The sequence below is a fragment of the Narcine bancroftii genome, chromosome 2, assembly GCF_036971445.1.
Source record: "Narcine bancroftii isolate sNarBan1 chromosome 2, sNarBan1.hap1, whole genome shotgun sequence".
Lineage (NCBI taxonomy): Eukaryota > Metazoa > Chordata > Chondrichthyes > Torpediniformes > Narcinidae > Narcine > Narcine bancroftii.
This window is the reverse complement of record NC_091470.1, coordinates 144,341,218-144,368,336: the sequence shown is the minus strand read 5'-3', so window position 1 is coordinate 144,368,336 and position 27,119 is coordinate 144,341,218. Positions and strand designations below refer to the sequence as shown.

General features: G+C 45.0%; 1 protein-coding gene across 12 annotated transcripts in view; it reads left to right on the top strand.

Annotated features, from left to right (window-relative positions):
- The window catches only part of samd11 (sterile alpha motif domain containing 11), a 264,528-nt gene that overhangs the window by 147,294 nt on the left and 90,115 nt on the right, over positions 1-27,119 (top strand). For all 12 annotated transcript variants that reach the window (XM_069918370.1, XM_069918369.1, XM_069918376.1 and 9 more), the window contains one exon: positions 1,218-1,342. In XM_069918370.1, coding sequence (XP_069774471.1) covers positions 1,218-1,342 — 125 coding nt within the window. The remainder of the gene's footprint in view (positions 1-1,217; positions 1,343-27,119) is intronic.

Below are 27,119 nucleotides of genomic sequence, written 5' to 3'. Positions count from 1 at the left end.
ATGTGGGTGTAAAGGAGTGAAACATGAAAGCCTGCAGATGCTGTGATTGCAGTCGAAACACAGAGATGCTGGAGGAACTCAGCAGGTCCTGCAGCATCCATAGGATGTAAAGATAGAGGTAAAGGTAAAGGTTTCAGGCCTGAGCCTTTCTTTAAGGTGTGAATAAAGACAGGCATCTACATTAAAGGTTGGTGGAAGAATGGGGGGTGGGGGGTGGGAAGATGAGTCCAGACCAATAGATAAAAGGCATTAATTAGATACGATAAAAGGAAAGGTGAGAATTGATTTTAGCTCTGTGAAAGGAGACAGAGGGAAAAGAGAGAGAGAGAGAGACAGAGCTAGAGGAAAGGAGACAGGGGGGAAGATGATTGGGGAGATTTGGAAATTTCTAAGGGAAGTGGGATGCCAATGTTGATGCCATCCAGTTAGAGGGTGCCCAGATGAAAGATGGGGGTGTTGTTCCTACAATTTGAGGGTGGTCTCAGCTCAGTCTGGCAATGCGTGAGACCACGGACGGGGACAGAGAAGGTTCAAAGAAAGTTCACTAGGTTGATTCTGGAATGAAAGGCTGATTATATGAGGAGTGTTTGACACCTCTTGTCTGTATTCTTTGGAATTTAGGAGAATGGGGGGGGGGCGGGGGGGGGGCGGGAATCTCATTGAAACATTTTGAATGTTGAAAGGCATGGACTGAGTAGGTGCAGAAAGATTGTTTCCCACAGTGGGAGAGTGTAGGACTAGAAGGACGTCTGCTTAGAACAAAGATACGTGAGAATATTTTTCAGCCTTAAGATGGTATATCTGTGGAATTTGTTGCCACAGGAGGCCGTCATTGGGTGTGTTTAAGGCAGAGTTCTTGTTTAGACAGGGCATCAAAGACTATGGGGAGAAGACTGGGCAGTGGGGCTGGAGTGGAGAAATGGATCAGCTCATGATTAAATGGTGGGGCAGATTCAATGGGCTGAACATCCTACTTCTGTTCCTATTTTTTATGGTCAGACACGGTGTGGGGAATTGATACGAATGGCCACTGGGAGATCGACGCTATTATGGCAGACAGGGTTTAAAGGACCAGTCTGAAAGAATTCCATTTAATTGCAACTTGATAACTTTAGCAGCATAGAAATTAAAATCTCTTTTTAACTTGACAGCCCAGGGAGCAGGGCTCCCGAGCGAATTGGCTAATTTGCTAACATTGCTCTGTTCTTCCCCTGCAGTCGTGAAAGTGATCTCTCCACAATCATCTCCAACTTGCACCAGAGCAGGCAGCTCGTTATGCCAGAGAGTCAAAGTCGGAATGACATAAAGAGAAACGGAGTCGACTTGCTCCCAGGACAGGCAGGTAAGTCACAGCTGCCCGTTGACTCTGGTCTTGGGTGCCCATGGCAACGGGAGGCTTTGGAAACAAAGGACTTCAGGTTTTTGGAAAAGTAACAGCGTGAGAATTTGGAGCATTTTCAGTCCTCCTTTTTGGAGGACACAAACCACAGGAAGGCCAGAGGGTTCTTCTTCTGTTTGTTGCCTTTATTTGAAGACACCTCTTGATGTGAGAGAGTGTCTTGTGCACATGAGCTTGCTATTTGTCAGAGGTGAGGGAATCTTTAATAGCAGAGCCTGATTGCACATGTACACACAACATGCATGCAAGAGTGAACATGCGTGTGCATATAATTAGACATGCATGGATGTGTGTAGCAAAGAAACATACATGTATGCATATTATATGGTAAAACCCCTGTTACCCAGAATTCAAGCAACTGGCAACCTCAAGTAACCGGTGCAAAAATTTAAAGGAAAATAAATAAATTTTAAAAATGAATCATTGTTTAAAATTGTAAAAGTAAATGTTCTCTGAAGTAACACGTAAACTTTTGGTGATGATGGGAGCAAATATTTAGCAGGTGGAGGGCCATGGTCGGACTTTGCTCGTAGCAGCTCTTTGAATAAAGTTGTGTGAAATGGCAATGGTGTTACCCAGGATGAAGATGTGGTTGATACCGCTCACTGTGTTTCGACGCACTCTACAGTATGTTAGTAAGGTGTTATCTGTCAACCTGGGGGAGGGGTGTGTTTAATTTTGACAGTGACGTGGTTAGCGCAGCGGTGCAAAGCTGTTACAGCGCCAGTGACGGGTTTGAATTTATATTTAAATTTTGTAAGTTACAGGAATTACCTGATTAAAGTGAATTTTTCATCATTAAGGACTACAAATCTGATTTTTTTTTTCAAATTTCTTTACATTTTGCACTGCCTTTTGTCTTTTAATCTGTTTATTCTTAATGCAAATGTATTAGTTAGGCATTGTATGAATGAGTCTCAAGCAACTGGAAAGCTCGCTTATCTGGCATCTGCCAATCCCTGTAGGTTTCAGATATCAGAGGTTTTACTGTACATATGTATACCAAAAAGATCAGAGAGTACTCTGATCTGTATGACACGGCTATTGCTGAGATCAATAACCATGCCATTGTGTGGATTGTTTGAGAGACACGGGATACTGCAGGTGCCAGAAGTGGAAGCCAAATGCAATTCGTTGAAAGAGCTCAGCGGCTCGAGCAGTGTCAGTGCGAGGACAAGAATAGTCCAGGTTGTGGGATGGAACCCTTCATGAAGAGTGGGGAGGCAGAGAAGCCGTTGCATTGGGTGCGGAATGGGAGGGGCAGGACTGGGGCTCATGTGGGATTGATGAACCAGGGAGAGGCGAGGTTTGACTGAGAGAGGCAGAAGATTGGCGGTTGCCAGATGGAAGTCACCAAATCAGAGGAGTCAGGTGGAGGAAGAGTGGTAGACAAAGGCTGCCGGAGTTGGAATCTGATGAGGTGACAGGTTTGTGTGAGTCTCTCTCAGACCATGTTAATGTATCACCAGTTGCTGAGAAGTTTTCACAGTTGCTTGCAGTGTGTGATTGTTTCTTTGGAAGAATGGCGGTTCACTTTGAACTCTGGTCTTGCTGCACGTAATAATATCTTTTATAGATTGGCAATCATTCTGATACAATCTCTGTCCACAATTCTGGTCATCCCATGACAGTGTGGAGGATTTGAAAAGAGTACGGAAGAGATTTCCCAGGATGCGATCTGGATTAGAGGATGAGTTATGGGGCGAGGTTGGACAAACATGTTCTTTTCTCTGGAGCATTGGAGGCTAAGGAGAGACCTGATAAAATCTTCATTAAATTATAAGAATCATTGATGGGATAGACAGAATCATTTTCTCAGGGCACCAGAAGATTTAAGGTGAGAGGGAGATGTGCGGGACAAGTTTGCTTTTTTTTTACACAGAGTGGTGGGTGGATGGAATGGGCTGCTGGAGGTAGCGATGGAAGCAGACATGAGTGTAGTGTTAAGGGGCTTCTAGCTTGACACGCAAACGTGCAGAGAATGGAGGGATATGGGTCATGTGCAAGCTGAAGCAGTTTAGTTTAATTTGGCTTTGTGTTCGATGGACAGCTTGTGGTCAAAACATTTTCATAAAAATCAGTGCATTCAGATGAATGGAAAAATAATTGAAGTAACAAGTGGAGATTATTTAAGGTATTTGTTCATGACATATTTTCATCTTTTCAATTGCTAATTTCTACAAGTAGCACGAAGTAGGACCCTGATCCTGTAACGTTTTTGGTTGGTTTTTATACTGCTGAAATGGGAAGAGATTGGAAAGTCGGAGGGAGGGAGGGAGGGGGAAGAGATGGTGAGAGAGGAGGCTGGGAAAGAGGGGGTGGGCAAGCATGTGGGTGCGGGGTGTGCGTGGGGGGGGCTGGATCTGCGGGGGAAATGAGCACAAGGGTGTATGGGCATGGGGGGGCTGAGTGTGCGCGGGGGTGGGTGCATGTGAGGGGATGGACGTACATGGGGAAGTGGGTGTACAAAGGTGGGGGTGTACGTACATGGGTGTACAGGGGCTGGGTGTGTGAGGGGATGGGTGTACAGGGATGGGTGTATGAAGGTGGGGGTATACATACACGGGGGGCAGGTGGGGTTGGGTGTACGTAGTGGGGTGGGGGTGTATGTGGAGGCTGTAATGGAGGGGGGGGAATGTAGGCAGGGGTGTATGTGGGAGGCGGTGGGCGCGTGTGCGCGCGTACCTGGGAGGGGCGGGCACGTGCCTGTGTGCATACCTGGAAGGGGGTGCGTGTGTGCGCGTACCCGGGGCGGGTGAGCACGCGCATGCGTACCGGGGGGGGGCACACACAGGCGCGCACCTGGTGGGGGTGGGTGTACGCGCCTGTGTGCCTCTGCACAGACTATGGGTCATTAGGATCTGAGTCTCAGTGCATGTGTGGGTTGCAACATGTGCACTGTATTCATGTTATATTAGACCTGCTTTGCCATTGAGCTGAAACATCACACTTTCAATCCACACAGAAGAGGTTTGCAGTGAAGTGATCAGGTTAGGAAGAGAGTATGGATAGGTTTTAATTTTTTTAAATTTAAACATACAGCACAGTAATAGGGCCTTTCTAGCTCACGAGCCTGTGCCGCCCAATTAACCTATAGCCCCTGTACATTTTGAAGGGTAGGAGGAAACCAGAGCTCCCGGAAGATGACAGGGAGAACATACAGACAGTGCTGGATTTGAACCCGGGTTGCTGACGCTGTAATATCATTGTGCAAACTGCCACACTAACCATGCCCCGGTAGAAGGCATGTTCCAGAAGGCGTACAAGAGGGGTCTATGGACGGATGTACAAATTTCTCTGTAAATTGCAGGGGAGGCTAAGGAAGTGATTAATAAAACAAATGGGACCCTGAAGAGTAGAGAAACACACAAACTGCAGACACTGGAATTTTGAGTAAACAAAGAGCAGCTGGAGGGACTCAGCAGGTCAGGCAGCGTCCGTAGAGAGAAATGGTCAGTCATCGGTTTGGGTCAGGACCTTGTATCAAGACTAAAATAGGAAGGGGTGATGTAAAGGGGAGAAAAAAGTGTGTTATAAAAGGAAGCAGAGTGTATAAGAGCAAAGGAATCATGATGAACCTTCATAAAATATTGATTCATCCACAGCAAGATGGTGTTGGGGGAGCAGTGAAGGCAGATTTTGTGTAGAGTTCAGGAGGAGCTGGGTAAATAAGAAAGGACTTGGCAGGGAGGGGAGTGGGGTCAGCTGCACTGGTCTCATAATGAGCAGGAGCGAATGGTGTCCTTGCGTGTTGTAGCCCCTCTCAGATGGAAAAACCAGCTCATGTTAAAACAAGAAACAGGCAATACATTTCATTTTCTGGAAAAAATATTTCTCCACTCTGGGGCTGCTTCAGAAGTAAGAAAGAAGACGCATACACCAGTCTCCCTGCGCCTCTCGAGATGTGGTGGGGGTTGGGGGGGTTTGGGTGGTGTGTGTGGGAGATTTTTGTGTGGGGGGGGTAATGTGTGTGAGGGATTTTTGTGTGTGAGTGATTTTGTGGGTGGGGGGTGTGCGAGGGGGAGTGTGTGGGGGATTTTTGTGTGTGTGTGAGGGGATGTGTGTGTGTGTGGGAGGGAGTGTGTTAGTGGTCGTGAAGCTACAATATTACTTCAACAAGCACAATAACAGATTAAATGAAATGTTCAGAACTCATTGGCAGACTAAAACTACCAAGAAATGTAAAGCCGTTTAACTGTTTTGGGACATATTTGCCATGAGGCATTGATTTTTTTTCAAAAATAGACTTTATTCTCAATAAATTATTTACAAGAGAGAAACCCATTGAAAGTCTCTTCGCACCATGAGTGTCATGTCTGTACATTCTTGTCACTCTACATTGTTACATCTGCTCTTTACACCACTGCCACCATAATTATCCCACAAAATAATGGGGAAGAACCCTTTTTAAACCCATTCTTTTGTCCGTTGGATCAAGCCTGGCTTGCTTTGAAGCACTTGTAGCTGTGGACTAGCAAGTGGGTGGATTGACCCCGTGATTGTTGCCGCGTTGTCAGGGGTTAACCGAGGCCGCTCTCGTCTCTCTGGTGTAGGGAACGTGGTCACTGGACAACAAGACTCTGATGACTAATGCTCCTTTCTTCATCCCCTTTCTTCCACTGTGGACAAGGACACAGCCCCTGGCTCTGAACTATTCCACAGAATTCCAGGCAGCTTGTTCAGAATCAGGATTTGTTGTTTAGTGGTAGAGTCGCAGTACAAACATTCATATAAAACCACCTTACAAAGATAAATAAAAATAATGCATAAAAAAATCAAAGTCAGGCAGTGTCTGTAGTTCATTCAAGAATCTAATGGCAGCAGGGAAGAAGATTGTTCTTTTGTTATACAGACTTTTCTCCTCTATGTTATCAAAATTCCTCAGCACAGAAAGTCATCAAACGTGCTATAACTTTCAGGCCTGAGTACCCAAGGGTAACTTTAATCCTTATTTTCATTCTATCTGATCAAGGTGATCAATTGCAGTTTACTTTTAGTTTGGCTCACATTTTGCTTCAGCTTGTTACAGCCGTGTTAATTTCTAAGTGATTTATAATTTAGCTCTTAACACCCATTATTGTAGGTAACACAGTCTCATGACCACGTTTTTCTCTCTCTTATCTGACAAGCAAGTTTAGCTATAGCTGGTCTGTCTAGGGTCTGTGCTTGTTCACTTTTCTCATAGACTTGCTTTAGGCGATTTAACCCTTCATGTTCTGTAAGTGAAAAACAAGGTGAGACCTCCGTCTGTAAGCCACAGCCTCGAAAGCAAATTAGCTGTAATTCTATCTCAGTGATGGCAGCACGGTTAACATAGCGGTTACAATGCTATTACACCGCCAGCGACCCAGGTTCAAACCCGACGCAGTCTGTAAGGAGTTTGTATGTCAATGTGGGTTTCCTCCGGGGGCTCCAGTTTCCTCTCACCCTTCAAAATATATGGAGGTTGTCGGTTAATTGGTGAGTTTGGGGCGTTTGTGGCCTGGTGCTGTTGTTCTAAATTTAACATTAGCATGCAGGCTAACACCTTCAAATTTATCTCTGTGAGGAGAGTAAAGTTGCTTCATTGGTAACTTGGTGGTGGTAATGAAGTGAAATATAAATGTGGACTTTCCTCTTATGGTGTCAAGCCTGGCTGTCCCTGGGGTAGCCCTTGTATCTCTGCCTAAAGAATGCAAGGAGACTTGAAGACATAATCCAGTCTGATGCTTCATTGTTTAAGTTGGATTTACCTCTGCAGGATATTCATGAACCAGATGGGCATTTTGCTAAGTCTTGTGGTTTCATGTTCATCATGACTGAGACTTTTTTCTGTAATCCCAGATTTATTTAATTACTTGAATTGGGCGGCAGTTAGCGCAATGCTAACTGTGCTAGTGACCTACGTTCGAATCCCCTGCTGTTTGTAAGGAGTTTCTACGTTCTCTCTGTGACCACATGGGTTTTCTCTGGGTACTCTGGTTTCCTCCCACATTCTGAAGATGTACAGGGTTAGCAGGTTAATTGGTCACATGGGAGTATTTGGGCAGCGTAGGGCAGAAGTGTCTTTTACTGTGCTATATCTCTAAATTAAAATTAAATGCGGACAAAGTAGAATTTGAACTTTTAGCTCTGGCTCTAAATGTCAGTCCAAACATGACCTCTCTGTTACAGTTAAGCAATCAGTAGTTAATATCTGTGATCTGGACTTGTGTTGGGGAAATCAGTGTGCCATGTGTTTTTTTTTGGTGTGATGATGAGTTCAGTTTATCCAGTTCAAAGTTCATATTTATTGTCAGAGTATATATATGACATCACATACAACCCTGAGATTTTTTTTCTTGTGGGCCAGGCAGAATTTATACTTGACGGTAGTACAAAAAAAACTGTACTCAAGAAATGATATGAGACAAAGATTTGATATAAAAGAGACGAATGTAAACAAAGAAAGGAATGTAAACAAGTTGATTGTTTAATACAGTAAAAGACCTAAAATTCAGACAGCTCAGGGACTGGGTCAGTCTGGATTTTTAGATTTTCTGAAATATAAGTAGGAATAAAGAATAGATGAACAGGTAAATCTTGGTAGTTTATTCATTTGCAAATACAGCATGCTTCATTTATCAAAATGAGCAGTTTGAAAGAAAAATAAAGCCAACTTGACAAAAATGTGGAAATAATTTTTTAACCTCAAGAATAGAGTGTGTAATGCTTGAAATTATGTTTAAAAATGAACATCGTAAAAGAAAAATAAAGTATACGAAAGAATTTCTCTGTGACAAGTTGATCTCTATTAAGCGTGGTTGCTTTTTGCCGCTCTGTTTCTGTGGCAGTTACGCATGCACACACTAGCCCGCTAAATTTAAAAAGTTGATAGTCCGGATCCTCAGGAGGGCCAGATTTCTGGATTTCTACTGTAATAATGTGCCAAGAAAGAGTTCTTAAATGAGACCCTAATTGAGTTTGTCGTTGAGGAGTCTGATGATGGAGGGGTAGCAGCTGTTCCTGAACCTGGTGGTGCGAGTCTTGTGGCACCGATACCTCTTTCCTGATGGATCTACTCACCACAACAAAGAACAGGAATCCCAAAATATGCCCAGATATAATATGCCCAAAATATAACAGCAAGTGAAGCAGCATCTGCAAGGAGATAAATTGCGGAAATTGTCCTTGATCCAAAACGTTCTTTACCCACGGATGTTGTTCGTCATGTTGGACATTTGGATTTGGATTTTCAGCGTCTGCGATTTTTTTTTTTTAATGGTGCATGGATTCACACTGTGCCTGGTGTGGAGCCCAGGTGGAGCAAGTCCTGTCCAAGATGGTTTCCCATCCCGTTCCTTTCCTCGTTCATTGATTGATCTTGTTCTAATGCCAAGCCACAGCTTTGAATGCACAATGGGCCCATCAGCCTTTTCAAGCAGGAATGGTTTAATTGGCCAACATTGTTTGGTACCAGAAAAATGTGGGAGTTTAAAGCCTATTTCATTCCCTTCAGAAAGTGAACAAGGTAGAAACTGTGACATGACATCAAAAGAACTACTTGGAGTTGTGTAATTTAGATAGTGCATTGTTGGAAGCTGATTGATGCTATTGATCTGAGATGATATGAGCGATTCAAGCGCCATCTACAAATTTACCAATGACACTATGGTCATCAGCAGAACCATAGATGACAATGAGGAAGCGAACAGGAGGGAAATAGATCAGCTTGTCGAGTGGTGTCAAAACAACTTTGCGCTCAATGTTAGCAAAACCAAGGAATTGATCGAGGAATTCAGGAGGGGGAAACCAGGAGAACAAAAAACAGTCTTCATTAAGGGGTCAGCAGTGGAAAAGGTGAAGAACTTCCCATTTCTGGTTGTCATCATCTCTGAAGATCTCTCCTGGGGCCATCTTGTCAATCCAAGGCTATACTTTGTGAAGGAGTTTGATAAGATTTTGTTTGACACCAAAGACTCTTGGAAATTTCTAATCGTGTTCAGTGGAGAGCGTTCTGACTGGTATGGAGGTGCACAGGACAAGAAAAGACTCAAAAGTTGTAAACTCAATCAGTGACATCACGGACACCAGTCTTCATTCCATCGAGGACATCTACAAGATGTGGTGCCTCTATCCTCAAGGACCCCCACTACCCAGGCTATGCCCTCTTCACTCTGCTACTATTGGGGAAAAGGTACAGGAGCCTGAAGACAAACATCCAATGTTACAAAAACAGCTTTGTGGTGCTCTGTTAGCCAGAATCAGACACACACAAGGTAAAGACTGTACAACAGGCTTTAATCCACAAAGACTTCCACAGAGCCAGGCTGGCTGTAGCTGCAGCAACTCCGAGTGAGCTTTGGGAGGCCGGCGCAGGCTTATATCCCGGAGGGTGATTGACACCTGACCGACCGCGTGGGGCTTGATCCCTTCAGGCCGACTGATTGACAGCTGGCCAGGTGTTGTCCTGTCCCTTTACACTCCTGCAGGTACAGAGGTTGCCGCCTGCAGTAGGCCGGTGATATACTCCTGCAGGTACAGAGGTTGCCCCCTGGCAGTAGGCCGGCGGTGTACCACCACAAGCTTCTTCTCCTCTGCCATCAGATTTCTGAATGGAAAATGAACCACAGATGCAGCCTCACATTCTTTTGCACTAATTATTTTTTAAATATTGTATTTATGGAACTGTAATTTATAGCAATTTTGCATCTGCAAAGCACAATCCTGCTGCCACAAAAACAACAAATCTTGTGACACATGTTCATGACAATAAACCATATTCTGATTCTGGTGAGCTCCATGACTTGGTTGAGGTAGTACAAGATGAGTGGCAGCAGCTAATGAACCATTGGGTTTCCAGGGAAGTAACTTCTCAAGAATGGAGACAAAGGAGGAAGAGCTTGCTCTGACTGGCTGATGAACCAGATCAGACAAAAGTTAAGGTGATATTGTCTCTCATTGATCACAAGGGGAGATAATTGACCCATGCTATCAGACTGTCAGGTGGCACTCTGGAAAATGCATCGTGCATTCGAGCACATTGCAGCTTGTCTAAGGAATGAAATAGCTGATCATTACTGGATCATTACTGCATTCAGGTACAGGAGGAGACCTTTATTGCTTCCTTCTGAGGATGTCAGCAGATAATTACAGTTTCATGGACTGAAAAAATTTGTTTGGCAGAGGTTGGATTATCACAGAACAGGATGGGAACAGGGCCTTCCACCCACTGCCAGTCTAAACTATTTGCACATGTCATGGATTGCTCCATTCCCTGCTTGTTCATGTGTCTCTTTAAATGTCGCTGTGGTATTTGCTTCCACTACTCCTCTGGACACCCCATTCCAGGCACATCTCTTTTAAATTTTCTCTCTCTCACTTGAACCGTTGCTCTCTAGTTTTGACCTTGGAGAAATTCTCCGACTATTTGCTCTATCTCTTCCTCTAATTGTTTTATAATTTCAGGTCAACTGTCAGCCACCTACACCTCAGAGAAAACATGGCCAGTGTAGTATAGCGGTTAGCACAGCATTTTTACAGCACCAATGACCCGGGTTTGAAACCTGCACTGTCTGTAAGGAGTTTATACATTCTCCCCATGTCTGTGTGGGTTTCCTTCCATGGGGGTTTTGGGTTAATTGGGGTATTTAGGCCGAAAGGGCCTGTTACTGGGCTGTATGTCTAATCTAAAATTAAAAACAATCCAGGTTGGTTTAACTTCTCCATGTTGCTAACTCTCTGTAATCCAGGCACGATCCCGGTCAACCTCTTCTGTATCCTCTCCAAAGCCTCTATATCATTGGGATCTGAGAATCCAGATGGAGGCAATGAGTTTGGAATGAGACCGAGTTAATGGGAACAGTGTGTGCGGACACACAGTACTAAGAAGCTATCTAGGGCCATGCTCTATGTGTGGGGAAAGCAACAGCAGGAGGAAGTACATTGCAGTAAAGTGCAAGACAAAGGTGGAAGAGGGAAAGTAGAATCAAAGTGTTGTCAACGACATAAGTGGCTGTGTTTGGGAGAGATTGGAGAATCTTTTCTGTGAATGTGGACAGTGAAGGGGAAGTTATTGGAGTGGCCAGCTCTTTAGAAGGAATTCCCAATAAATGGGTATAAATATGAACAATCAGTGAGATCCCAAGGTCAATTTCAGGTTTATTTATCATCCGATTGTACAATTACAACCCCAACAAAACAGCGTTCTCCAATCTTCGGTGCAGAACCACTACCAACACACATACAGACATAACAGGCAAATGATACATATGCACAGTACGTCTATATAAATATTATTGTTAAATAAATAGTTGAGCAAAGGAGAGTTTGTATGGTCATTCAGGATTTTCACGCCCGCAGGAATAAGATGCTCCTGTCTTTCTTTCCCTATGGGAGAAGCTGGAAGATACAGTGTGGGGTAGTAGGGATCCTTACTGATTTTGTGAAACCTCTTTAGACAATGATCATGGTAGATTACATCGATGGGGGAGGAGGCAGGAAGGTGTACTCCCAAAGCAAGCCTTTGATCTCTCAAAGAACAACTTTGGGGGCAGGACGGTCAGTGCACCACTATTAGAGTGCCCGGGACCTGGGTTGGAATCTACCACTGTCGTAAGGAGTTTGTATGTTCTCCACGTGTCTGTGTGGATTTCCCTTTGGGTGCTCCGGCCTCCTCCCACGTTCGAAAGATGTAGGTTGAACCACATGGGCTCGTGGGCAGGAAGGGCTCGTTACTGTGCTGCATCTCTAAACTTAAATGAACATGCCAGGAGAATTGGTAAACCCAAATTGAGAAAGAGATGCTTCCTGTGATCTTCGGGGAGTTTGGAGAAGTTTCCCCAGTAAACATTTGGGGGAGCGACGTAGTGCTCTGTGATCACGAACCACTTGATCTTTACCATTGAGCACCAAGAAGATTACAGAAACATTTGTGGGGATGCAGTTCAAAGCATAAAGATCTGATTTGGCTGAGCAAAGTCTTGCATGTAGCTAAGAAGTTGACCTTGAGGAACAAAAGTTCCAAGGACATTGATCTTGGGACATTCAACATGAGGAGGCAAACTGCAGCCCCTTTGGCCATTGATGGAGAACACTGGATGATGCAGGTAGGATGGAAAGAGATGATATGATGTTCAGCCCGTTCTCAGATTAGAATCAGAATTTAATTGTCATTAAATTCATTGTTTTGCGGCACCAATACTGTGGAAATATTGCTATGAAAATTACATTTAAAAATAAGTAAATTAGTGCAAAAATAAGAGAAAGTGAGATTGTGTCTACAGTTCATTGTCCATTCAGAAATCTGATGGTGGAGGGGGAAGAAGCTGCCCTTGTACGGTCGGGTGCTCGTCTTCAGGCTCCTGTACCTCCTTCTGGATATTAGGAGTGTGAGAAGGCCTGGGTGCTGAGGGTCCTTGAGGATAGAGGCTGCTTTCTCAAGACACAGCCTCTTGTAGAATGTCCTCTTTGGAGTGGAGACTGATCCCCGTGATAGCGCTGGCCGAGTTCACAACTCTTGTTATTTTCCTCTTATTTGTACGTTGGCATCTCCATACCAGACATTGATCCAACTAAACAGAATGCTCTCCATGGTACACCTGTAGAAATTTGCAAGTGTCTTTTACGATGTAACAAATCTCCTCAAAGTCCTCACGAAGTATAGCCACTGGCGAGCCGCCTTCATAATTTAATCAATGTGGAGGCTCAGGACAGATCTTCTGAGATGTGGACACCCAGGAACTTGAAGCTCTTAACCCTTCCCACTGCTAACCCCTCATGATTCATGTTCTCCTGATTTTCCCCTTTCTGAAATCCACACAAATGACCCAGAGTTACAAGTTCAAATTCTATTCAGGCTGTTGGAGAAATTAAATTCAGGTAAATAAATAAATATGAGAAAAAATCTCGTGGTTCTCGAGCTATGAATGTGCACCTTGATCAATGATGTTCACTCCACACACAAGAACGAATACTACCTTCATGGAGTGAGAGCTGGTATCTATTAGCTAAAGATAAACAGGGAGGTGAGGGACCATGAACTGAGATGGGAGATCAAGGACCAACAGGGAATTCCAGAATCGCAATGTGGTGAATTGTTCCTTAATTTCTCTTTAAATTGTTGGCTTCATTCTTTATTGTTCCTGTTGATCCTGAAGCTTCTGTTGCACTGAACCTTTTTTACATCTCAAAACTTCCCACCCTCCTCCGTCTCGGAATAATCTTAATGGACACATTAGAGCTTCTGTCTCTCCAGTGACGGGGGTTCAGTTCTTTTCTTGTTCGCTGCCTGTGTGGAGTTTGCACATTTTCCCTGTGACGGGGTGCACATTCACCCTGTGGCACATTCCAAAGATGTGCCTGTTGCCCCGAGAGAGGAGGTGAGTGGTAGAACTTGGAGAGAGTTTAAGAATCTAGAAATGTTTAATGGTCAGCATGGAGTTCCAGGGCTGAAGGGCCTTTTTTCATCCTGTGTCTCTGTATGCCACTTTGTTTTAGCAAATTAAACTGATGTTGATCAAATAATATGCTACCATCAAGCAGCTGAAGAAGGGTTGAAGTTGGCAGCTAATTTTCCCCGTATTCCACCAGTCCAAGTGTTTGCTGTGCTCGGTGACAGCACAGCTCCAAGAGGCATCTGTTCCAAGGCCACGTGGTGAAGTTTGGTGTCTGCTGTGGAGAATTTGATGCAGAGGTCTGAGTGTTGATGTAATCTAATTGCTGAATTGATCGGAACTGGAGCCAGCGATAGTTGCTGCAGTAATTGAGATATCCCGCTGGTTGTGCTGAGCCCTCACTGCCACTAACGCTCCTCTCAGTTCCCCCACCTGAGGGAGGGCTAACAGGTTGCCACACATCCCATCATCTGGTCAGGGGCTGTGACCAATTTTCAAAGTAGTTTCTGCTTTGAGCTCAATCTAGGGCCCCCACTGCTTTTTTTTGGGTGGATTTTAATGGCCATATTAGAAGGTCCTTTCATCTACCTAATTGCCCCAACACAGAAGGAAACCATTCAGTTTACCCCATCCATGCTGGTTTCTCAGGGAGCAATCCCATCTCCTGTTCTTTTCACAGTACCATGGAACATTACAGCACAGAAACAGGCCCTTCAACCCTTTGAATGTGCCAAACTATTTTTCTGCCAAGTCCCACTGACCTGCACCCAGTCCATATCCCTCCAATCGCCTCCCATCCATCTACCTGTCCAAATTCTTCTTAAATGTTAAAATTGAGCCCACATGCACCACCTCAGCTGGCAGCTCGTTCCACACTCCCAGCACTCTCTGTGTGAAGAGAGTTCCCCCTGAACTTTTCCCCTTTCACCCTTAACCCATAACATCTGGTTTGTTTCTCACCTACCCTCAGTGGAAAAAGCCTGCCAGCATTTACCCTGTCCATCCCCTGCAGCCATTCATCTTATTCTTCCTTGCACACCTCTCAATATCCCTTTAATTTTTTATTTGCCACCATCTTACACTAGAAATAATTTGCGGTGACCTGCACTGCAGTGGGAGGTATTTGGATCACCTGGAGCAAACGCACACAGCCATGGGAGAACATGCCAACACCACGTGGATTGAGCCATTCTGCCGGGAAATTAAGAAGGCTCAGTATCTCAAGCAGTGGGTGGCTGCACTGTTCAGATCAAACCATTTGCTTTTGCTGAACGTTACCACTGTCTATGCATGGGACAGTTCTGTTAACTGTGGCTAGCTCACCAGAAGCAGCTCAGTCAAGTGACCTTGCTTGAGGCAGGTGGTGTGGAGGGTGCAGAGAGGCAGCTGTTGGAAGTCCCAGCAACTATAGAAGGTTAATAGTTCTACCAGAAGACTGTATGCAGATTGGTGCCGCCGTGGTCTCTAGATTACCCTGACTGATCTCTTAGCTACAAAAGAAGAGTATGTCCAACTTGGAGCCAGTTGGGAAAATGTGTGTCAAATCAGAGAATAACAAATAGAATCATTGGAAAATCCCAAATGTCCCTTGAAGCAAGGCCTGCAAAAAAAAAAACTGAAAGCCAGAGGGATCCAGGTTTCCAAGACATCTTTTGTCAGACCAAGTACTTCCTGTCTCACCTTTCTGCTCTCAGGAAACTGGGTAATGTGTTCTGAACAAACCATGCTTCAGTTGGAAGGTGACAAGTTGGATCTATTTATGTCAGAATTACTCTCCTGTCCAGGCTCAGGAGAGTAGCTGTTTGAGGTAATAATGATATAGATATTTGTGCAAATTGCCAGGATTCTGACTTCCCATGTCGTATTCCCATCTGATAGAAGAAGGGTTATCAGTTGGATGGCCACATTTTAAACAGCTTCAGTTTTCATATCAAATCATCTTGGGTGGTTGAACCAAAGGGCAAGTAGTTTAAGTACACCTAAGATGTGAAGAACCATGGAACAAGGCTTTTTTTGTTGTTGATTACATCTGACTTAAGTTGAAATGATTGCTTTTAATCTTAATTGAGAAAGACACACTTACAGGGGATGAGCAGGCATTGCTGTTTAACATGGTCTGGGAGCACATCTGAAGGGTTTGTGCATTAAGCAAAGGTTTACTGCTCATGCAGTCAACTAGATCCATATCTATAAACAAGGCCAATCCTCTAATCCAGTTTGTCGGCCACAATTCCTTCCAACGGTTTCTGATTGGTGATTTGGGAAATTAGGTTGGCTCGTTATGTTGGAATTTTCCTGACTGATTATCCCATGTTGAGATACATCCTATCTTTCAATGGGTTATGAGAACTCTTCACCTCTAGGCTGGTCATCAGGAAAGGAGTGGGGTGCGTTCCCTCTCTATCCAGGAAGATGTGCCCTTTCTCCTTACAACTGGGAGTTTAGTTGATGCAGGGATTCCAGCCATCCATGCCTCTGAGCATCCAGAGCCCAACCAGGTTGGATTTAAATCACAACATTGCCAAAGGTTCAGCCGAAGCAGGGTCTAGATTTTCACCACCAGGGTCTGAGTGGCAGTCTGTTGGGCTGGACCAGACTCGTTCCGGGATAGCTCCCTCATCTTCTGAAGTGGAACACAGTCAGTTTGTTTCATTTCTCTGCTTACATGTCAAGTCATCTTTATCGTTCATACCATGCTTGCTCGGTAAAGACGAGATAGTGTATCTCTAGGACCATGGAGCATATTTACATAAGTTGGAATAGAAGTTAAATACATTGAAATATTAAGACATTTAACATAAAAGTCACAATGCCCTATCCACATATGTTCTGGGAGTTTAGGAACCTGATGACTTGAGGAAAAAACTATTGCCCAATCTGACACAAGGGCCCCGAGAGCTACAGTACCTCCTACCAGATGGCAGAAGGGAGAACAGTTTACATGAGAGGTGTGTGGAGTCCTTCACAATATTTATTGCCTTTCGCCTGCATCGAGTGTTTGATGACCTTCTTGGTAGGAAGTTCCCCCTGAACTTTTCCCCTTTCACCCTTAACCCATAACCAGTGATCATTTCATCTGACTTCACTATTTTCTGCAGGGTCTTATGATCCAAGCTTCCAAATCAGGCAGTGATGCAGGTGCACAGGATACTCTTGATACATCCTCTGTAGAAGGTAGTGAGGATGGAGGGTGGGAGATGAACTTTCCTCAGCCTTCGCAGGGAGTAGAGGAGCTGCTGGGTTTTTTTTAGCTGTGAAGCTGGTGTAAAGGGACCAGGTGAGATTCCCTACCAAGCGCACTCCAAGGAACTTGATACTGTTGACGGCCTCAACAGTGGAGCCGTAAATGGTCAGCGGAGTGTGATCCTCTCTGGGCCTTCCTGAGGTTGATAACCATCTCTTTTATTAACACTAGTCCGTTAGCGACTGCACCTCATCTCTGTACGCTGTCTCCTCATCCTTCCTAATAATCTTACTAATCAGGCCCACCACGGTCGCATCATCAGTGAACTTGATGATGTGGTTCAAGCTGTGTTTAGTTATGTAATTGTGGGTCAGCAGAGTGAACAGCAGTGGACTAAACATGCAGCCCTGGTTGGTGGAGGGGTGGACGGGTGGAGGGGAGATGCTCAGTGTGATGGCCTTGGAAGGGCTGATCCGGCCGCTTGAGGTCTCCCCAACATGGATGGCCTTGGAAGGGCTGATCTGGCTGCTTGAGGTCTACCCAACATGATGATGACCTTGGAAGGGCTGATCCGGCCACTTGAGGTCTCCCCAACATGGATGGCCTTGGAAGGGCTGATCTGGCTGCTTGAGGTCTACCCAACGTGATGATGACCTTGGAAGGGCTGATCCGGCCGCTGAGGTCTCCCCAACATGGATGGCCTTGGAAGGGCTGATCTGGCTGCTTGAGGTCTACCCAACATGATGATGACCTTGGAAGGGCTGATCCGGCCGCTTGAGGTCTCCCCAACATGATGATGGCCTTGGAAGAGCTGATCCGGCCGCTTGAGGTCTCCCCAACATGGATGGCCTTGGAAGGGCTGATCTGACTGCTTGAGGTCTACCCAACGTGATGATGACCTTGGAAGGGCTGATTGGCCGCTTGAGGTCTCCCCAACATGATGATGACCTTGGAAGGGCTGATCCGGCCACTTGAGGTCTCCCCAACATGGATGGCCTTGGAAGGGCTGATCTGGCTGCTTGAGGTCTACCCAACGTGATGATGACCTTGGAAGGGCTGATCCGGCTGCTGAGGTCTCCCCAACATGGATGGCCTTGGAAGGGCTGATCTGGCTGCTTGAGGTCTACCCAACATGATGATGACCTTGGAAGGGCTGATCCGGCCGCTTGAGGTCTCCCCAACATGATGATGGCCTTGGAAGAGCTGATCCGGCCGCTTGAGGTCTCCCCAACATGGATGGCCTTGGAAGGGCTGATCTGACTGCTTGAGGTCTACCCAACATGATGATGACCTTGGAAGGGCTGATCCGGACTGTTTGAGGTCTCCCCAACATGATGATGGCCTTGGAAGGGGTGATCTGGCTGCTTGAGGTCTCCCCAATAGGAAGTCAAGAATCCAATTGCACTTGTATATTGCATCTTCTTGAGTATAATATTTTGCACAACCAATAAGTGGTAATTCTGCCACAAGAAAAAGAATCTAAGGTAAAAACACAAAGCTGGTGAAACTCAGCAGGTCAAACGGTGTCCTTTGTACAGCAAAGATAAAATTACATAACTGACGTTTTGGGTTTGAGCCCTTCATCAAAAGATTAGGGTTATATGTGATATTATGTATGTACTCTGACAATAAACCTGAATCTAATATTATAGCTATTGGGCAGCAGGTATACAGGAGGAGCTTTCTTCCACAGGACAATAGACTAAAAGAACAGGCCCTTCAGCCCATCATGATGCTGATTTAAACTGCACATTTGCCTGCAGGTGATCTGTATCCTTCCATTCCCTCCCTGTTCACAAGTCAGCCTCACTGTCTCACGATGATTTAAAGCTGGGGTGGAAATGGTCATTTAGGGCTTTCAAGAAAGGGAATCAGGTGCACACTGGAGAGAGAATAATTTGCAGGGTCTGTGGAAACCGATGATTTGGGGAGTGGGGGTTGATTGATAGGGTGGAGGAGGGTGGGGGAAATGAATGGTTTGTCCTGGTTTCATGGTGGGAGTTCCTGTTTCCCAGCTGACCTGATTAGATACACTTTTTTATCAAGTGTTGATCGATGTTCTATGGTTGTCTGAATAATTGTGGATGACTTTAAATGCAGTGAAACCTCATTAACATGGATCCCAGCACTTTCCACATGTTGGGAGAGATCTCTCACGAGCTGTCATTGTACAGAAGCACATCATTTGGAACATTACTCCATTTGGAAGGGTTTCACAGAGATAATGATGAAGATTTATCTTCACAATAAATGGGTTGAAACCTTGCTAACAATGCACTTATTTTTGACTCTGTATAATTGAGTTTTGATTACAGAGAGAAAGTACAGTATATGCTGCCGAATTAGGGACAAAATCAATTTCTCTACAGCCTGTGGGTTTGCTGTGACGTGAATTATTTGATTTCCCAAATCGAGAGGTCTACTTCTGGGAAGTGAATGTCAAAGGTAGCTGTCGATCAGCTGCTGAGTCCAGGCAGCGTTAGGGCCAGAATTCTTCATGCAACACAGCAGTAGGATAGGGGCATCTTGATGGAAAAAGCCAAAAATTAAATTTGAGAGGAAGAGATGACTGGGAACACAGGATAAAGCTGCAGGCTTGAGGATAGCTTGGACGGCAGATGATAACTGGGCTGCCGAGAGAGCAGTTGGGGCTGCAGTATTGTGGTAAATTCTCCACTTGCTGCAAGTCTCCAGTGTTGCAGCTCGCTTAGATTGATTTTAATCAGAGGGAGGCTTCACTGTGTTTCATCCTCTCACATGCAACTGGTGCATCTGTGCCGATTAATACACGTTTAATGTGGAGAATTCTAATCTCTTGATGCCTTTGGATTTAAGCAGATGAGGGTGGTGGGTGTGTGTGTATATATACAATATGTGTGTGTGTGTTTATATATATATGTGTGTATATGTGTATACACACACCCACTCACTCACCCCCTTATATGTGCCAGTATGGTGATGGGGTATGGAGTGGTTATGTACGCCTATGGCTGTGTGTACACAGGTACATCTGCTTAATTCTGGTGTGATGCTTTCTCTCTCTCTCTCTCTCTCTCTCTCTCTCTCTCTCTCTCTCTCTCTCTCTCTCTCTCTCTCTCTCTTCCCCCACCCCAGCTGTGTGCATGTTTTAACATATTTGAAGATGGGAGAGGTGAATTTCTACATCTCTCCTTTCTTCATGCCATGCCCTCTCACTCAGGAGCAGGCACTTTATCTTGTTCTGCTCTCTCCTCCCCAACCCTCAATACCTGCACTTTTAAAACCACCCACCCACAAAACCCAAGACCATTAAACTCTCCCTTTTCCCCAAGGAAGTCGCAAACCAATCAATGGCAGACTCTCGGCCCAGCAGGTCTGGGCAAACATGAGATCGATAAGTTATTAGCACCATTCTGTCAGCTGTAATGTTAAGATTGATCACAAGGAGGGCTTCTGCATGCTGCCTGGTACATCCCAGCCTGATAAAGATGACAGATTAAGCGACTAAAGCGAGGGAATTAAGGAGCCTGCCTGTCAAAGCTGTCAGTGCCTGGACATTAGTGCAGATTTTTTCTCCTTCCCTTCCTTCATGTGCTACACCGCTCGCTCTTGGACAGTCCAATAATTTCTCAGCACCTTTTTCATTCTCTCTCTCTAATGCTACCTTGTTTTCCCTGCCTTTGTTCAGTCTGTTGCAGACACTCTCATATTCTCTTACTTCACTCTTTTTTTGCAAACTCCATCCATCTCTCTCTCTTTCTCTTCTCTTTTTCTCTCTTTCTCTTTTTTATCTTTCTCCTCTCTTTTTCTCTATTTCTATTTTTTTCTCTCTCTTGCTCTATTTTTTCTTTTTTTTAACCTGAGTTGGATTTTTAAAGTCCACTGGCATTCATGGAATCATTCAGCACAGTTCTTCCCAACTCCTCCAGGCCAACCACATTGGCAACCTGACCAGTCCTATTGGTCCATATCCTTCTCAACTTTTCCTCTCCATATGACTTGTGAATGCCAGAATTGTCTTCGCTTCCAGTTTCCTCTGGGCGATCAATCCAGACACAGACCACCCACTGAATGAAAAAAGCTGCCCCTCGGGACTGGCTGAAATTGCCTTTCCTGAGAAAGAGACGGAGTTCATTCTCTTTTATCCACGTCCCTCTTGATTAGGGAAATCTCTGTAAGATCCCCCTCCGCCTCCTAGACTTCAGGAAATAAAGGGAGGCAAATGGGATTTGCCTGGAATGCCACCTTGGTTGGAATGGAGATTTGGGCCTGGGGTCTGTACTGAGTTCCCACAGACTTTAAAAGCTGTTGAGGGTTGTACGTTAGTGTGCAAGATTAAACCATTCCTTAAAGTATAAGCCTGTTATCAGAGTGTGGGAGATGGTTGCAGAAGTACTTGAAGGAAGCTTGCAAACTAATAAATTATTACTTGTACATTTTTGGGAATATCAGCAAATATTTATCTATGGCACTTTGAAAAGCCGTCAGATAGAAGCTGATAAAACATTTATGCTCCCTTAAATGAAACTGCTCAGCAGGACATGCAGCAGGTAAAGGTATCAAAAAGCTACAATGATGAAAGGTCACTGGACAGTTTCTTTGACTCCAATTCCCGCTTCATGGCTGCTGATTGACCCCGACGGTTCCACTAGTGGCAGCTTCTTTTCAATCCTCATTGTGCAGTGGTTAACTCTGCAGTCACCTAACCTTGATGGAACAATTCTTCTGAAATTACATTCAAACTTCAGGGTGTTTAAAGAGGGAGTAGATAAACTTATGGAAAATTCGAGTAATTGTGGGGAACTGGTGCAGAAGTTTGAGTCGAGGCTTGAGGCAGATCAGAATGAATGGCTGGAGGGGCCATTTGTCATAAAGTTGTAGAATTTGGCAGCATGGAAAAACAGGCCCTTCAGTCCACAGTCTCCATGCTGACCCCCATGCCTGTAGTTAGTTCGTATCCCTCTAATCCAATGGTTCTCAACCTTTTTTTCCCACTCACATGCCACCTTAAGTAATCCCTTATTAACTACAAGACACGTATGGCATCCTAAGCCAAAAGTGCTCTGTGGTTAGTAAGAGATTACTTAAGGTGGCATATGAGTGGGGTGGGGGGGGGGGGGGGAAGTGTTGAGAACCACTGCTCAAATTATTCCAAACCATGTTCCTGTCTAAATGTGCTTTGAACGTTTTACAATGGACGATCCTGCTCCCATTACTCCATACACCTTCTTCTCCAACCTTGTGTCACCACTTTCATGGAAAGTCCTATTCTCCTTCATTTTCATTTTAAAACACTCTTGTAGTTTAGAAATGAACGCTCGGCTGACTGAAATGAAGTAAGAAGTAATAATATTTTGAAAGTTTTCAGGGAGAACCTCAACCCTTCCATTCCCTGCCCCTCCCCTCACTCTATTCCCCCTTGCTTCCCCGTTCCTCCAGACCTGGCCATCTTCCTGGTATCCCACTCCCCTTTGTGGGCAAGCCAACATGATGAATCCTTCCCTAAACTTGCCCTCAACTCTACCAATCTTATCTGTTTTAATAAACTGACACAAGGAAATTCCTCAAAGAAAATTATGTATTTTTTAAAAAGCCTCACCACTGATTTCACAGCCATGCCTTGGAATCTGCCCAGGGATTCTTTGAAGCTGGTGGGAGTTTGGTTTGAAGTGTCATACTATGGGACACATATTCTTGCTGTGAAAAGTTCATGCAGGATTACAGAAAGATCTTTGTGAGGTTTTTCAGTTGGTTGTTTTTCCAGACTCTTTTGAGTAGTATACAGAGCCGTTGTCATACCCACACTCCTGTTCGGCTCCGAATCATGGGTCCTCTACCGGCATCACCTACGGCTCCTAGAACGCTTCCACCAGCGTTGTCTCCGCTCCATCCTCAACATCCATTGGAGCGCTTTCATCCCTAACGTCGAAGTACTCGAGATGGCAGAGGTCGACAGCATCAAGTCCACGCTGCTGAAGATCCAGCTGAGCTGGATGGGTCACGTCTCCAGAATGGAGGACCATCGCCTTCCCAAGATCGTGTTATATGGCGAGCTCTCCACTGGCCACCGTGACAGAGGTGCACCAAAGAAAAGGTACAAGGACTGCCTAAAGAAATCTCTTGGTGCCTGCCACATTGACCACCGCCAGTGGGCTGATATCGCCTCAAACCGTGCATCTTGGCGCCTCACAGTTTGGCGGGCAGCAACCTCCTTTGAAGAAGACCGCAGAGCCCACCTCACTGACAAAAGGCAAAGGAGGAAAAACCCAACACCCAACCCCAACCAACCAATTTTCCCCTGCAGCCGCTGCAACCGTGCCTGCCTGTCCCGCATCGGACTTGTCAGCCACAAACGAGCCTGCAGCTGACGTGGACTTTTACCCCCTCCATAAATCTTCGTCCGCGAAGCCAAGCCAAAGAAGAAGAAGACAGAAAGATACAAGTTGGAAACAGGACCTTCAGCCAACAGTCTGTGCTGAAGCACCCATTTACAGGAAAGAGAACAAATAAAACTGTAGATATCAGAATCTGAAAGAAAAGCTTAGAAGGCTGGAAGAACTTAGCAGTCAAGTAGAAACCCAGAAACGCTGGAGGAACTCAGCAAGTCTTGCAGCTTTCATTGGAGATAAAGATATATAACCGACATACAGGCCTGATCCCTTCAAGGAACGTGTAAAAAGCAGGCAGGTGTCTAAATTAAAAGGCTGGGAGAAAGGAAGAAAGAGCAGTGGGGAGGGGCACAGACCAACAGATAAACAGAAGTAATTGGATATGGGTAGGAGGACGGGAGAGGAAAGGTGGGAATTGACTGGGGGAGGGTGTGGCTTTGTGAATGCAGAGCTAGAGAAAAGCAAAGAGAGAGAGAGAGCTAGAGGAAAATAGGGATTGATGGGGGTGGGGGGCTAATGGAAAACGTAGAGGTTGATGTCGATGCCATCCGGCTGGAGGAATATGAGGTCTTGTTCTTCCAATTTGCGGATGGTCTCAGTCTGGCAGTGCATGAGGCCATGGACAGACATGTCAGCAAGGGAATGGGGAGGGGAATTGAAATGGGTGGCCACTGGGTGACCCATGCTATTCCAGCAGACAGAGTCATAGTGATCTCCCAGTCTGTATCCAGTCCTTCTGATGTAGAACAGACCACAACAAGACCCGGTCTTGTAGCATCAGTAGGAGGTAAAGATATATCAGCAATGTTTCAGGCCTGAGTCCTTTCTCAAGGTATGAGCAAAAAGGAGACAGGGGCCTGTATTAAAAGGCTGGGGAGAAGGGAGGAGGAGGAGTCCAAACCAACAGACAAAAGGTGTTAATTGGAGAGGAGAGAGGTTGAGAATTAATTGGGGGAGGGAGATAGTTTTTGGTTCTGCGAAAGGAGACGGAGTGAAAATGGAAGAGAGAGATAGAGGAAAGGAATCTGGGGACAGATGAGGAAGGGGCGAATAGAAACCAGAGAAGTCAATGTTAATGCTATTCGATTGGAAACACCTGTAAGAATTCTTCAGCCCAGAATGCCACGCAAGGCAAAGGTTGCTAGATTTTTGGACATTGAGTGTGGAAGTGGAATGACACATGACCTGCTCTTATTGAACGGTGGAGCAGACTCAAAGACCTTGTGGCCTCCTGATCCTTGCCTTCAGACCTTGCACAAGTGGACTAGACTCCACAATCACTCCCACCTCTAAGAGTAAAGTTGTCAGCTTCATTGATATAGAGGAAGCAACTTCTAGGAATTTGGTAACTGGCAGATTATACATCACTTTTTTATTCTGTTGTCTGTCTCAGCTCAGGCTGGCATTTATTAATTACTAATTAATGCATGTGTTCTCATTCATTATGATTTAATTAGTACCCCAGGGTAATTATGAAGGAGAGAATTGGGTCCATTTCCAGAAATCACTGCTAGTGATATGTGCTACAGCACCGTTTTTGTGTGTTTTTTTTTTAAATTTAAATTTAATGATACAGCATCCCTTTTGGTCCACAAGTCCATGCTGCCCATTTTATACCCAATTAACGTATACTCCCGTACATTTCAGACATTAGGAGGAAACCAGGGCCCCCGGAGAAAACCCATGCAGACTCGGGGAGAACGTTCAAATTCCTTACAGATAGCGCAGGATTTGAACCCCTGTCCCGATCGCTGTAAAGGTGTTGCGCTAACTGCTACACCAAACATGCTGCCCTTTTTGCTTTTTTCCTACTGAACAGATCAGCAAACATTGGGAATTTTTTTTACTGTGCAGTTGGGCACAAATTTAAAAAAGCAGGCAGGTGTCTAAATGAAGACTGGGGAGAGAAAAGGGGAAGAATGGGAGGGGGAGGTGTCCAGACCAACAGACACAAGGTGGTAATTGGATATGATGAAAGGTGAGAATTGATTTTGACTGTGAAAGGAGAGAGCAGGAAAATGGAAGAGAGAATTGGAGGAAAAGAGATGGGGGATGAAGATGGGGGGGTTGGGGGGGGGAGTTTAATGGAAACCAGGGAAGTTGATGTTAATGCTATCCAGTTGGAGGGTGCCTAGATAGAAGATGAGGTGTTATGTGAGGCTATCTACCTTGGGAAGAAAAAGAGTAAAATGGTGGGAAAAAAAAGGCCAGCACAGTTAATGTTGTGTTTAGCGAAATGCCATTACATTGCCAGCGACTGGGACCAGGGTTCAAATCCTCCGCTGTCTGTGTGCATTTCTCCTGGGGGCTCCGGGTTTCCTCCCACCATTCAAAAATGTACCGGGGTTGTTGGTAAATTGACGTGGACTTTTACCCCCTCCATAAATCTTCGTCCGCGAAGCCAAGCCAAAGAAGAAAGAAAGAAGAATTGGATAGAACGGGCTCGTGGGCAGAAAGGGCCTGTTACTGAGCTATATGTCTGAATTTAAAATCAGAAATTTAAAAAAAAATTAAATAGTAGTTCAGACTATAATTTAAATGGTGAAACATTGCATTCTGTTATGGTGTACAAAAACTTGGGGCTGTTTGTGCATGAATTACAAAATGTTAGATTGCAGGTGCATCTTGTTATCAAGAAGACAAATAGGACGTTGGGCTTCATTGATGGAGGGAGGTTATGCTGCAAATGTACAGGGAACTGGTGATGCCACATCTGGAATACTGCGTGCAGTTCTGGTCTCCTTACTTGAGGAAGGATGTATTGGCTTTGGAGGTGGTGCAGAGGGGGTGCACCAGGTTGATTCTGGAAATGGAGTTGTTTTATAAGGAGAGATGGAGGAGCCTGGGACTGAAGTCACTGGAGTTTAGGATGGGGGTGGGTGGTGTGAAGAGACATAAAAATTATGAAATGCACAGATAAGATTGAGGGAGTGAAGCTGTTTCCAAAGGCAGGAGAGCCGAGAACTAGAGGACACAAGGTCAGGTTTCAGGGGAGTAGATTTAAGACAGAGATGAGGACAAACTGCTCCCAGAGAGTAGTGAATCTGTGGAATTCTCTTCCCAAGAATGCTGCAGAGGCTGCCTCATTGATTTTTTAAAGCACAGGGGAGTTAAGGATTATGTGGAACAGGCAGGTAGGTGGAGCTGTGATCTTATTGAGTGGCGGAGCAGGCTCGATGGGCTACTCCTGCCCCTACCTCTGATATCACAGTCAAAGAAAAGGAAATGGGGTGACAGCAGTGGATATCCATAGGGTTGAATTGTTGGGAACACAAACACCCCTCAGCCACTTGCTGTGAATGATAGTGGCCAAGGCATTAGACTCTGCATCCAAGTTTCAGTGCTACTGACATAATAGAAGTAACTTTGAGTGCAGAGAAACCCTATATTACAGGTTTACTGTAACAAATTCCAAAACCAATAGATTTCCAGCCATTAACTTGAAGGTTGTTATTATTCAGCTAAACTGGTTTGTGGCAGAATCCATGGAAAAGTTGTATCGCACTCATGTGCCAATACTCAAGTGACTTACAATGTGCTGAGCTATTGCGTGATATAAATGCTGCACTGTATCATCGTAATAGGACCATCAGCCCAGTTCCCTGCTGTGCCCCTGATAATATCGCCTCTAATGTTCCTTCAGCAGCCCTGGTTAAAATGGCCTCCCCTGAGCTGAGTGACAAAGAGCCTGCTTGTTAAGCCCTCAACAACCAATGGGCCCAAATATTAAAACCTTAATTTACCAAAGGCTCAAACTGTAGATGGTGCTTTTAAATTTTTGCTGTGGATGTTCTTAAATGACTTGCCTGCTGTCA